The 13,661-nt window shown below is 39.0% G+C and overlaps 1 protein-coding gene across 1 annotated transcript; it reads left to right on the top strand.

Moving 5' to 3' along the window:
* The first annotated feature begins 6,329 nt into the window (after positions 1–6,329).
* LOC113019518 (uncharacterized) lies at positions 6,330–13,379 on the top strand. The gene is made up of 3 exons (XM_026163276.1): positions 6,330–6,602; positions 7,923–8,261; positions 12,238–13,379. Exons 1-3 carry the CDS (start codon positions 6,530–6,532, stop codon positions 12,474–12,476), a joined length of 651 nt encoding a protein of 216 aa, XP_026019061.1. The 5' UTR covers positions 6,330–6,529; the 3' UTR covers positions 12,477–13,379.
* The last annotated feature ends 282 nt before the right edge of the window (positions 13,380–13,661 follow it).

The raw sequence follows: 13,661 nt of genomic DNA, 5'->3' as shown, positions 1-13,661 counted from the left end.
CACATTTGATGTTGAGATTATAGAGAAGAAGAAAAAAATCCTACAAATAATAAGCAATTATTTTCTACTTATTGTTTTTACAAAAACAAATAAGTTAGATTAAGTGGGGTCAACTTGGTAATTTCATGCCGCTTCAATTTCAAAACCATTAGTTTAATTTAATATAACATGTTATCACAACTTACTTTATAATGCACAGTCTAGATGCTGATCAGGTGAATTTAAGTTGAGGGATCTTCCATTACCTGAAAGGAAAGCAACATTATCATTAATCTCAGCCAAACCGATTTACTCACGAACAAATAAAACACTGAAAAAACCCCAACAATAACATTTTTAGGTTGTCTAAGTGACTTATACATTACGTTTAAACTGAGTAGCAAAACCCCGCGGTGATCTGAAAATGATGTGCGGGGAGTTGTGCCGTTCTCAGCGGCTTCAGTGACACTCGAGCTCCCGGCTTGCTATCGAGCTGGTGGGTAGCAGATGCTCCGAAAACGTCGAAGCACTTTTGCAAACATCCGATATCTTGATAAACCGAGCAGATATTTGATGTTTACACAGCTACTTTCGCGCCTGAAAATATGTTAAAAGTTTATTTTGTGACCCAGAAAGATTACTAAGAGTAATTTTAAAACTTAGTAGCGGCCGCCATTATTGGAAACTGGAGTTCGAAAAACTGACTGTGGCTGACAAAATGACTCACGACTGACCGCAAAACCTTTTCATGAACTTTTAAACGTGGATGAAAGACGTTAAAACTCATCGGAATATACCGTTGATATTTTTTAATACGGTAAAACATGTGGTTAGTTAAAGCTGTTCAGTAACACAGTCGTGAAGGCTTGGAAAGTGACCTTGTGCTAGCAGTCCACTAACTGCCATTTGTGTAAAAATACGATACTATCATTACAGTGATGATTATTAATAAAATTTCGACGTATCATACTGTCTAAAACCTTTACTCAAAACCGATATACGTTATTGTTTAAACCGTGTCTTATATTTGAACAAATTAAGAAGTCTTACCTCTGACAAAATGGAGACGTCCACTCATGAAGCGCGTGTGTCCTGCACGTGGCACAAAGGATTATGGGCGGAAGTGTACAATGATTAAAATGAAAATGCTTTCATCAGTTAAATCTATTAGATTTCTTAAATTTTTTTAGTACTCAAACATTTTTTTAAAATCTACTCAACAAACCATTGCTGAATTTACCCCAAACAAAACTGTGTAAATTTAAATAACTGAACATCTCAAAATTGTTGAATTTTGCTTAGATTTGATTAAAACTACTCATACACGTTTTTACTGAGTAATAATTACTATTACTCTCCTATTAGATTCTAATTAACCCCAATCACAGTTTTTACAGTGTACCTCGTTTCTGTCCCCCACAAGCCTGCATCTTGAGTGCTGCAGTGCTTTCTAAAGTGTCGTTGGTTGTAAAATTTGGAGTAGATGTCTTTCTCTCCTCAAAGGTTTGCTTTGTTGAACATTTCTGTGTATTTTTCTCTCCTTTTTTCATCTTTTTGATCACTGCCTCATATTAAAAGTGTATTTCCTCATGTATTGAAACCAAAGAATCTTTTCTCATAATAATGATGAGGGGGGGAAACCACAAACTAACACCCTGTAACAGAGGAAGGAGGAGGAGGTTCATGTGTTATGTGAGTGAACTGATGCAAGAAGAATTAATTCAGTATCAACAAAAGACAGAATGGAGAAATCATTTCTTCTGCTTTGTAAGTATACTGTAATGGGTTTCATCTTTGAAAAGGCCTAAAGATGCCACTTCTTTTGTTTCTCCACATAAATATCGAGTTTGCGTAGAAGACAACAAAGAGAGAATTACTTCCTGCTTTTTCTGCTTATTCTGCATGAGTCTGTAGCTCGATCAAACTGTGTAAAACCTCTAAACCAACCTCTGTTTCATTTCTCTTTAGTTCTGATCTCACTGCTGAGCTACACCACAAACCAAGGTCGGTAACCTTCTCTTGTCCTATTTTAAACCTGAAATAAACGACACATTTTAAAGATTAAAATTTATTGACTCTCGTGAATATGAATGAATATTTTCAACCCAAAAGTTCTGTTAAAGTTTGATCACGATGAAGATGCTGTTGTTTGACATAGTTAATGATGATCACCAGGAATGTTATTTCAGCCCTAAGTGTTTATGAAAAATATAATATAAATATACTAATATAGATTTTCATCACAGCTCTTCTGATTGTGAGTCCCAGCAGCTCTCAGATGTTTGACGGAGACTATGTGACTCTGAGCTGTGAGGAGGACGACAGCTCTGCTGGATGGACTCTGAGGAGAAACACAAGCAGAGAAATCAGAGCTGAGTGTGAGGAGTGGGGAGCAGCAGCTGATTCTTCCTGTAACATTAGCAGTGTCCTCCCGTGGGACAGTGGAGTTTACTGGTGTGAGTCCAGAGAGGGTCCCATCAGTAACATGGTTAACCTGACAGTCACTGGTAAGCTGAGTGTGTGGAGTTAGTGTTGATGAAGCTGTGTGTAAATGGATGAAATGCTGTAGTTTGTCTCTGTGTTGAGGTGGATCAGTGATCCTGCAGAGTCCTGTCCTCCCTGTGATGGAGGGAGATGACGTCATTCTGCTCTGCGAAGAAAAGAATTCCTTCAGCCTCCCAGCTGCTTTCTATAAAGATGGCTCCCTTATCGGCAACGAGATGACAGGTCACATGACCATCCAGCATGTTTCCAGGTCTGATGAAGGCCTCTACAAGTGTGACATCAGCGGTCATGGAGAGTCTCCATCCAGCTGGATCACTGTCACAGGTGAGGATTTTCACTCACATTTTACCATTTCACCTACAAATTCACCTGAACAGGTGAGATTCTCTCTGCAGATAGGCCTGCAAACACAATCCTACACCCATCCTCAGCACCACCTCCTGACCCCACCTCCCTCAACCTTGTGTTCAGCGTTGTCTCTCACCTGGTGGTAATTTGTCCATACTTCATCTCCACTCTGCTCATGGTGTCTTTATATCGACACAGAGCCAAAGGTAACACTCCGAGTCTCCTCTGGTTTTTTTCATCAGTTCCTTTTGTTTCTATTAGAAATGTCTCATCTTACCCCTTGTCTATGCTAGCATCCCTGCCGACCCAAGCTGAGCAGAGACAGACTGAGGACTTTGATAACATTGTGGAGGTGACCACTGAGCATCACTTCTGAGTTGCACAGTAAGAGTTCCTGTTCATTCAGTCAGAAGGTGGATGTCACATCACCGTGGTTAACCAATGAAAGAAATCTGCAATACACTGTTTACTAATGCAAACATTTTGTTTGTTTTATCAACGCTGCCAAGTGATTTAAAAGCAGTATGCACTATGTTTCCTACTCTTCAGTCAAATGTCTTATGCTAAGTTCAGAAGAAGTTCTTCACTGGTGCAGATGTTGCATTTTGCTTCCCACACATTTCCTTGCTTTGCTGTCAATAAAAAAAACAGCAACAGATATTTGCTCAATAAAATAACAGTATTTATTTGTTTTTGTTTTGTTTTTTATTTTAAGTGTAGCTCTGTCTGGAGCCACACTTTCAGCTCATGAATGGACTCCAGTAAAGTGCAGAGCCAAAGCCCCTTTATCTGATGACACAAAGAAACTTGTTGTCAGCATCTACAGTGATTTTTTACCACTAGCAGAGAAATTGATTAAGATTATGACTGTTGTCGGTCATTGAAAAATGCACCTGTTTTTTTTAAGTATATACAGTTTATACAGTTTTGTTCCTGTATTTGGCTTTTTTAATGACAGTGGGTGTTCTTTTTATGCTTTACTGTTTTTTTTTCCAGCCTGACAGTAAAAGAAACTAACAGGTCTGTAGCCCAGTTTCCTGTTTTCTGGTAAAAAGGCTTTAACCACCACGGCTGATGTCTCACTGCAGGACATTTAAGACGCACATGCATGCACACAAGTGCACACACCACACACGTTGCTTATATGAGTGCACATTTGAACATTCTACAAACTGAAATCCATATTTCCTATTTGCAGCTTTTGACAAGCCACATAGTGGAGACAGCAAACATGTCAAAAAAGGTTCTCTGGTCAGATTTAACGTCTTGACCTTGCAAAATGCTGCCTACAAATTATTGACTCAGGTGGTCTGAATACAAATGCAGAAACATTTTTCAGATTCTTATATGTAAAAAAACAACAACTGAACTCTATGTACTATTTTTTCTTCCACTGCAGAATTATGGGCCAATTGTCAAAGGAGCTTGGAAAGAAAAACGTCTGGACTTCTTCTACGATGACCTGGATGACTGAGAACCTTCACAGACCCCCCCCCCCCCCCCCCCCCCCCCACCCCCCTGACACTTACTAATTCTCATCCTCCCTCTTGATCATAGAGGCTCAGGGTGTTGGACTATGTGAGGAGATTATGCCATGGTCAGGGTCGGAATCCTCATCCACGCGTCCAGTAAGAGTCCCAGACTAGACCCTCCTTTCCCACATTTACCCAAGACTGATATACAAAACACAATATACAAACTAACTGAGAAAAGACAATCATGTACAGGGTTGTTTGTACACATGATATTAATCAACAATGTATTTCATTCTAACTGCTTTTTTATTTCTAATTGTGGTTGCTTTACTGTACAAATTCTCCTTAAAAAAATGTTCAACATTAAAGACTTTATAAATCTTGTTTAATAAATGTGATATTTTTCCACACTGGTCGATGTTCTTTTTCTAAAAACTTATTACAATATTTTAATAAGATTTGTTAAAGTTGCCTTTTGGTTTATACATAAAGGCAATAGCCAAAACACATCAAGGGTAAAATTTAAACAGGTCCACTTAGAAGAAATTTCTTGAAGCACAAATCAAGAAAAAATAAATAAAATGAGGAGAAGCTCCCAGTTCCCCCTTTTCTGTTTCACATCTTGACTGAACAATTTTACAGATAATACATCTCAACACATCTTGATAATTTGTTTTAGAGTTTTACAGGCTCACTTTCTTCCCCTCTTTTATTCAACTCCCCCTATTTTTTATTCCTCGGACAGAGAATTAAACACCAGCTTGATGTGCTTGCATGGAGTCAGGACCATTCTCATACACATGTGAAGGTGGTTATTGTTGAGCTTGAAACAATATTTAATTTTTAGTATTTCCATTACTGAGAAAACTGTTTCACTGTTGCGTGTGGAGGTCAGACCTGGGAAACCGTGTCGGGTATTAAAATTGCTTTGAAATAGTTGTATCTGCTTGGACACCAGTTGCATCTGCGGTGTCATCATTTACCCATGAAATCCTCTATTTTTGCTTTTCACTTTCCTTTTTGCAGAATACCCTTTCTTCATTATTTTTCACCTCTGTCTTTTCTCAGCTTTCTCTGATGCAGTTGTTTGTATCTTTGCATGTGTACTGCAACTTGCCTCCAACTCTCATCTGTCTGCACTCTGGAGTTGCAGTGTTTACTAGGGATCCTCTGGCCAATCCAAATATTGATATCATGCTGGTATGAATGCTGCCTCTGTAATTCAGATGCACTGCTGTAAAATTCTCTTCTGTGACATTACTAGCTTATTTGAAGACATAAAAGTCGATGAAAAAAAAAAAACGTCCCAAAACAAGCAGCAAAAGAAACAAAGAGAGGAGGAAAGAAATCCCGAGACAAACCCAGATCCTGAGCACAGTGGTCACTGTCACAATCCTTTTCAGAGAAGGACAGAATAATCAGGTAGTGCACGTGGTCACTGGTGAAAGTAATGTTTCAGTCATGTTGGATTTTCAGCATCATGTTAATATATTACTGATATGACTACTATCAGTTTAGACATTCAAATAATTCATTCAACCCACTGAAACATGTTTAATTATTTTATTTGAAAATCAACAACAACAACAAAAACGTCAGACGTTCACTGCCCAGTATATTTTATTTAATAACATTACCGTAGTTATTGCTTTGTTGACCCCTACATAAGCTGCATGTAAAGGTTCAAACTGTATGTGTCACTATTGTTACTGGAAATAATGGCCCTGTTTTTATTTAGTATTGGATCAGTGCCAGAAAAATGCGCTAGGTATCACGTGGGATAGCTTAACTCCTGAACTCACATCCAGTTGGCATCTGCAATTAAACAGCTACCGTATAGAAGATAGCTTGTTTAAATGAAAGAAACGCAATGTTTAAATCATACTTCTGCCTTTGTTTTATTGTTTGTTTGTTTTTCTTTTTGTAGCTGGGTCCTTATGGGACAGCTTCCGGGTCTAGGTTCGGACCGCCTGTTAAGCTGTGTGTGATTTTCCGAACAATTTATCAACTTTTTTGCGTGGGATCGGTCGTATGCAGTGTGAATTGCCTCCCGCTAAAGTGGTGCCATTTTTTTCTTAAGTTTTTGATTTTATTTAGTTTTGTAAATTGATAAATGCCATTTTAAATGTGGACTGGAGTTTATTGTCTTTTTGGGGTCCTCCCAACCCCACAGCCACGCCTACGTCGTCGCCGTCAACGAGCTCCGCTTCCGCCTCTTTGCTATGAGGATTGTTGTTGCTAACATTGCACTCTTTTTATTTTATTTTGTGCCCTTTGCGGCTCCTCTGGATCAAGGTGAGTTACAGCAGCGGATGGGTCTCATATTTCACGTATCTAACTTTCTCTCTACGCCATAACGGTGCCTTTAAACCCAGCCGATATCTCAGCCCTGTCTACATTTAACATATATGACTGCAGGGTTTCTCCGACAGTGTTGGGCAAACTCCAGATAAAATCACAAGTCGGATTTATCATCTTTAATGAACTCTCAAACTTGGAAAGTCGAAGAAGCCCCACCAAGCCCGCGTTAGCAACAGTTTATTGCTTACATTTTAAAACAGACTGCTCAGCTGATGTAACCGTGTGTTCCTGCACTGTGCCTGACAATGAAAGGCAAAAAGAAAGACTTCCACGGAAACAACTTGCCCGCTCCAGCTCCTATACCCAATACAAACACTTGGGATGAGAGTTAGCTCAACCCACTACACCTTCAAAGCTACCAGGAATTATCTGCTCATGCTAGCATTAACACACACACGATCAGAAACATCAGAGTGGATAAAGATATAATTAATTTCGGAAAAGAAATGACATAGACCTCTCCTACAGGGGAATTATAGAAAAGGGGAGAGGCCATAGGGGTACCCCAAATTTATAGGAATGCACCAAAGAAGAAGAAAAGGATGAAGAGGGGCTCTAACTAATAATGAAGATAACTACAGGCTTGCAGGTCCTAAAAGTCAGCTATACCAGGAACAGTTTGGGGTTTACAATACATTTTGTGTAATAACAATATATGATTTATGACCCTGTTACACTGGCTACAAAAATATAAGAAACAGATTATACATCTTTTACTGTAAAAATCCGAGTAATCAAAGTTTATCATCACGTCCACTTCTGCTTCTGATCACCAAGCCCGCAGCCTCTCATCCAGTGTCCGCACTGCCCAGCTCTGCTCCTCAGGCCTGAAGACTGTCGGATTTCACTCTGGACTCAGTTCAGTTTAGCTACAGCTCCCCTGCTGCTCAGAACAGCCTTGTTATACATAAAATATAGAAATTACCTGATTTGCAAGAGCCTTTATGACTCAGAGAGTAGATACAGTCTTATTTGACACGTCAAATATCTTGATAGAAATGTTTTTGTTGCAGTTTCTGCTGCCCTCTCAAACACATCTCTCTTGAAATGCATATGTAATCACAGGGAGACTTTTTACCTGGATGGATAAATAAAGGATACACAAAAGTTCGTTGAAGGTCATTTTAAAAAGGAGCCGGAAAATAAATAATAATAATTACAATACTAATTTTACTTGTATGGTTATTTTTTTTCATCTGTATTCTCCGTTTGTTACTCATAGTAAACAGTGAATTTTGTGTTTATATCACTCAGAGGTAACTGCGAGTCCTGGAGAAGATGCCATTCTTCAGTGTCAGGGTCCCGGAGATGTGGAGATCACCCTGTTGCAGTGGAGCAAACCTGAGCTTAAGTCCGATGGCTATGTATACTTCTACAGAAACCAGCGTCTATATGAAAACTACCAGCACTCGTTCTTTAAAGGCCGAGTGGAGCTGAGAGATCCATCAATGAAAGATGGGGACTGTTCAGTGATTCTAAGGAATGCCAGCATCAGGGATGCAGGAACATATGAGTGTCGCATTACAACCAGAAGAAGTAAGGGCGTCCAAAGTGAGTTCAAGCACTCCATCAAGCTCACAGTCAAATCCTCAGGTGAGTTTGTGGAAGTGTTACAGTTTCTTCCATAGGAAGTTTTACATTTTGCAGATGTGATGTTATTGTTGTGGTTGGTGCTATTAAGTTATTTCCCACTTCCATTGTTTGTTTTTGCATGATGGGGATCTAAAGTTTCATCAGATTTTTTTTGTTTTTTTATCTGTACACCAACACATTGCATTTAACTTCAGCTTTAAATTCAGAAAGTGCTGTTATTTATACATGATTCCTAAACTTGATTCAAAGTGTTCGATGTGTATTTTATAGTTTTTCACTTTGACCTTAAATAGGAAGCCCGAAAGATGCTACAAAGATGTGAGGGAGCCAATAACTGGGCTTAAAAGTTCACATAAACCAATCGGAGAGAGAGAGCATAAACTTTAGGAGTGACATAAATGAAAATCTGGTGCATTGTTACAAAGAATGAATGTACTGACCTCGGGCTGTGAGATGTGACCAAAGTCTCATCTCAATACAAACAATTCTCATCCCAATAATGATATATATCACAAAATAGTGCTTTTTCTGAAAATTCATTGAACACAGCTGGGCGTTGTGTACCTGGAGTCGAGTGTTTTGACCGATGCATGAAACGATACATTTTTAGACATAAGTTGTAACGGCCGCCATTTTCTTTGTATTTATTACATGGCGTGCTGCAGGGAAAAGCCTGTTCTAACGTTTGAGTCTAAGGTTTATTTTGAGCACTTGACGGCTCTTTTTTGCTTCTCATCGGTAAACTCTCTCCATACTCTTTCATGTGATTCTGGTGATAGAAGAGGTTTGTTGTCTTTGAGTCTGTGGTGGGGACCATTTTGCGGTAAAATTTAGTATAGATTTCATAGTACATGGTACAGTTTTCTGTCAGATGTTGCATAACCAAACCATGTCCATGCTACAGAGGTAGCCTCTTGCCTTTAGGAATAAGTCCTCCATTTGTTTTGACTGGTCCTTCTGTTTGGAGCTACCTGGTTCTGCCTCATCTTAACTGGTCATGCTGGTATTCTCTGTGCCTGCATCCACATGGTGACCATCGAAACAATGAAAAAATATTGCCGTAAACAATATTATGCGACACCACGAAACAAGCGATAGCTTATGATATGAGGCGATAGACATTTTAATTTAATCATCTGATATATATTGTCATATCGCGCAGCCCTATACTGACCAGTTCAGCAACACCAAAGGGCCTGAAAGACCACAGAAAACAACTATGGTAAATGGTAAACGGCCTGTATTTGTATAGCGCTTTACTAGTCCCTAAGGACCCCAAAGCGTTTTACACATCCAGTCATCCACCCATTCACACACACATTCACACACTGGCGATGGCAAGCTACATTGCAGCCACAGCCACCCTGGGGCGCACTGACAGAGGCGAGGCTGCCGGACACTGGCGCCACCGGGCCCTCTGACCACCACCAGTAGGCAACGGGTGAAGTGTCTTGAGGCACAACTAAAGTAGATGATGACAGAATTATTTCAATTGTTTTTAAAAAAGAAAAAAAAAGCCTTGGCCCGTCTCTCAAGGAGAGACAGCAATCTCAATGTCAAGTTCTGCAATGAAGGCAAGCCTTTATGTTGGAAATAGAAGTGTTTACAACAAGGTGCAAATGAAGATTACACTCAAGACCAGCAAGACCAGATTAGACGTTAACAGAATACATTTTAAAAGAGCCTTTACAGTTCCTGTGCACATTCCATAATTGATGCTGTGGTGAGATCAGACAGTCTACAAGAGAGGGCAGATAATAACATGACCCCTCCTGGTGGCAAATGATAGCAGTTAGAGCAGGGCGATATGACCAAAAATATTTATCACGATATACATTTAAAAATTTGCAATAACGATATAACTGACGATATAATTGACACTAGACAAAACACTTTACAACTCCACAACTTTATTAGTGCAAAAAGAAAAACATCAATGTATTTTCACTTAAACAAGCAGCTGTTTTTTATCTGCATTAAAGTTATATAAAAATTTAACAGTGTAAATGCAAAATCCTTGCTGACAGTTTAACCAAAAGGCATTTCCAGTGGAAATTGGCCGACATATCCTCAGCATAACCATGTATAATATCCACAAAACTTAAAAAGAGGTTATACACACACAACACGGTAATATTATGTTGAAGCACAGTTTGTATCACTCCGCGAGGCTCCTGCCTACGATAGCCGTAATGCTCCGACAACCCATCAAGCGGTGCAGCTTCATAGTTTAGCAAAGTCGTGCTAAACATTTGACAGATTTTCGAGCACCGTGTACGACAAAATCGTTTCGAGGTCAGTAAACACAACCAGAATTCATACATAAGGCACACGGGATTATAAGGGGCACTGTCGATTTTCAGAATAATCAAAGGATTGATTTTAAGTGTGCCGTGTTTTCCAAAAAACACGGTAATAACGACGGCCTGCTAGCATACGCTACCAAAAATAGTGCTTTGTTGTGTATCTGACGGATGAAAGCTAAAGCAGTTCCACACCACTGAAGTTGCAGCATTTTTACAAACCAATTCTGGTTCATCTGTTTCATTCAACGATCCGCTTTCGCTCTTCTCATTCTGCGTCGCCGCCATGTGCGTATGTAAACATAGGCACTGCGCATGCGCGTTTTACCCATATTCTATCACGATATGTCATTTTCCTATCGTTGCCCAACATTACACCGGTATTACCGTGATATAGCCCAGCCCTAATAGCAGTGCAGCAGTAACAGAAGTAATGGCAAAGATGTTATTTCTTAAATAAGGTCAATTGTTAATTTTTATCCAATTTTAAGTAAGATTGGACAAATGAGTATTTAAGGGTTGTTTTGGGGGCTGTGACGTCACAGGTGGCTTAAAAAAACATTAGAAACACATTCTAAGTGATAATAGTAAAGTAGAGCAGTCCACACTGTTCTGCCTAAGTCTGCACCTTCACCTCCTCAGCTCTCCTGCTCAGGTCTGAAAGCTGTTTCGATGCTCTGCTCTGGATTTCATTCTGTATTTGCTCAGATAAGTTCTCCACATGCTGGTCTGTCTGTTCCCCTGCTGTGCAGCACAGCCAGCAACCTGTTCGGTTCTCACACATTTCTCACACTCTCCCCTGGCTCAACATCCCATTGCCAGCCCGGCAGTAATTATTCAGCTGTTATCTAAATACAGTACTCTATATATTTATTTATCAACCACATCTAGCTAGCTCTGGTTACAGCAGCCTTCACTTTAAAATGTGTGCAAACAGTTGTGCTGCTAGGCAACCTGGTGTGCAGCATTAGTGGTTTTACATTCACATCTGTAGAGGCAAAATGACGTCCTTGGCAGTTTTTGGTATCATATTTTTCTTTTTTCTTTTTTTTCTAACCCACACATTCCCAAAATTCAGTATTTGGCGATTAAGCCCTGGTCTTCCTCTCTGTGGTCACTTGATTTTTAACACTTAATTAACTGTGAGTTTGTATAATTTATGTTTTTGTGTTGCTCTTATTCTAAAAGACGTTGTGATCACGCTCCTGTGTTGTTCAGCAGTTATTACTGGTGCAGCTGCACATTCATTTATTTCTTATCAGAATAATCCGATTTTTCAGATTATTCTACATGTTAGGCTTCCAACAAAAATGAAAACAAATTAAAAGATCAAGTAAATTTTGGATCTACCAAAATCTTTTCCTCCTAGGATGGTTCTGGTTTACTTCAGCTTGATGACTAAGAAAGCTTTTTGGAAGAAGGAGAATCCCAAAGTAATTAATCTTTTAATGAAAGCATGATGTTTCAAAAGCTATTTCAAAACTACCAAAGCACATTATCCAGCAATGACCAAAATATATCATAGCTTTTTCAGTAGGAGTGAGGTTGGCTGTACTCAGAGTTATTATGAATAAAGGGAGGCTAACCCATGTGCTGCCAGAGCCTCTGAATGACCTGAAGATATATTTTAGAGTGTCTGCTAACTCTGTCTGCACACTCTTTCTGCTCTGCAGGTTTCACGGACGAAGACACCGAGAATGGAGGAGAAAAGGTTCGAGAAGAGAAGGTCAGAGTAGAGAAGGATGGAGGAAAGAGTAATTGGTATCTTTCACTGATAACTGGTGTGCCGATCACTTTTTTTATTTTTGCTATACCTGCTGGTGTAATTATCTACAAAAGACTAAAAAAATGCATGAAAAGTCCTGAAAAGCCACTAAATAGCAGATCTGAATCCTTACTTCTTTCCTCCTGAATGACTGTGGGTCCTGCTGTTGCACAGAAATGAAAACATCTTTGTAAGACTACTAGAGATCCATGCTGCATTAATCTTGTTTTTGTCCATTTATGATGGTTTAAAATGCAGTTTAACCACGATAATAAATATCTGCACAGGTTACTCTCACAAATCAGATTCTCTTGTCAAGTTAGGAAAGGTAGTAGTGTGGGCAAACTATCGTTATGGGTCGTGACCTGTAAATTATACAGGTTGTTACGCACATTATTAAGTATTTGAAGATCTTCACTTATTACCTCTACAGCCAGTCAGCCTGCCCCCTTCCCTGACATCAGTCCAGTTCTGCCAAAAAGGCTAAAGCCTCAGAGTCTGCTGTCAAAGCTGCTACCTCTCAGTTTATTACAGAGGTCACTGTTGTAGCTCGTCTGCACGGGGCAGTGGTTTACTTCTTCTAAAGTGTTTAAACCCACATACCACATTTTATTAATCAATCACTACCAAAAATAAGTTTATTTTAGTGAAATAAAGGTCAGCACAGGTTCATTATCAGAGGACATGTTGCTGATATCAAGAGTAAAAAGGACCAGCGCTGTATGTTTAAACCTGTGAAGCCTTAATCTGTGTTATTTTTCTATGCAAATATTTTGTATTTTTGTATGTTTTCAAAATCATTAGCACAGACACATCATTAATCACAGTGTAATATATATATGTATATATCTAATCACTTTATTTTTCAGCAACATGTAAAGTTTCGAGTGTACTTGTCATGTTTAATGTTCTTTTTATAATGGCATTTTTAAGCATCACTCTGTCACCTTTTAATTGATCTTAACTATGTATATTCTGTTAGTACAAGCTCGAGCTGGACTGGAGTCGTGCTGACATGTAATAAATAAAAACACAAACTATCAAGAAGAATTTTTGCTATTTTGAGTGTTTCTTTCGTTTTTTAATTGCAGGGAGTGTAATTAGAGCGGAGGGGTGTACAATGAACTCAGATCAATGGCTTAGCAAGGTACAACGTATATCTCTGTTTACCTGGATAAATCATCATTGTAAGTTACGCTGAACACTTAATATAACTTGTTCCTGACCAGGTCTAGAGTTTTGGTTTAAAACTGCCTGGATGGGAAAGATTTTCATTGAGTCTTTTATTGGCAGCATGTTAAAATACTCACTAACAGTATTCACTGTTAGTGA

Source organism: Astatotilapia calliptera, chromosome 3 (genome assembly GCF_900246225.1).
Source record: "Astatotilapia calliptera chromosome 3, fAstCal1.2, whole genome shotgun sequence".
Lineage (NCBI taxonomy): Eukaryota > Metazoa > Chordata > Actinopteri > Cichliformes > Cichlidae > Astatotilapia > Astatotilapia calliptera.
Note: the sequence above shows the minus strand (reverse complement) of the source record. Positions and strands in the feature narration are given on the sequence as shown.

Bases quoted from the DNA above. Each gene is read 5' to 3' on its own strand.
- LOC113019518 (XM_026163276.1), top strand. From the start codon at position 6,530: ATGAGGATTGTTGTTGCTAACATTGCACTCTTTTTATTTTATTTTGTG. The intron at 6,603-7,922 runs GTGAGTTACAGC...TATATCACTCAG, and splicing joins TGCGGCTCCTCTGGATCAAG to AGGTAACTGCGAGTCCTGGA. The intron at 8,262-12,237 runs GTGAGTTTGTGG...TCTGCTCTGCAG, and splicing joins GCTCACAGTCAAATCCTCAG to GTTTCACGGACGAAGACACC.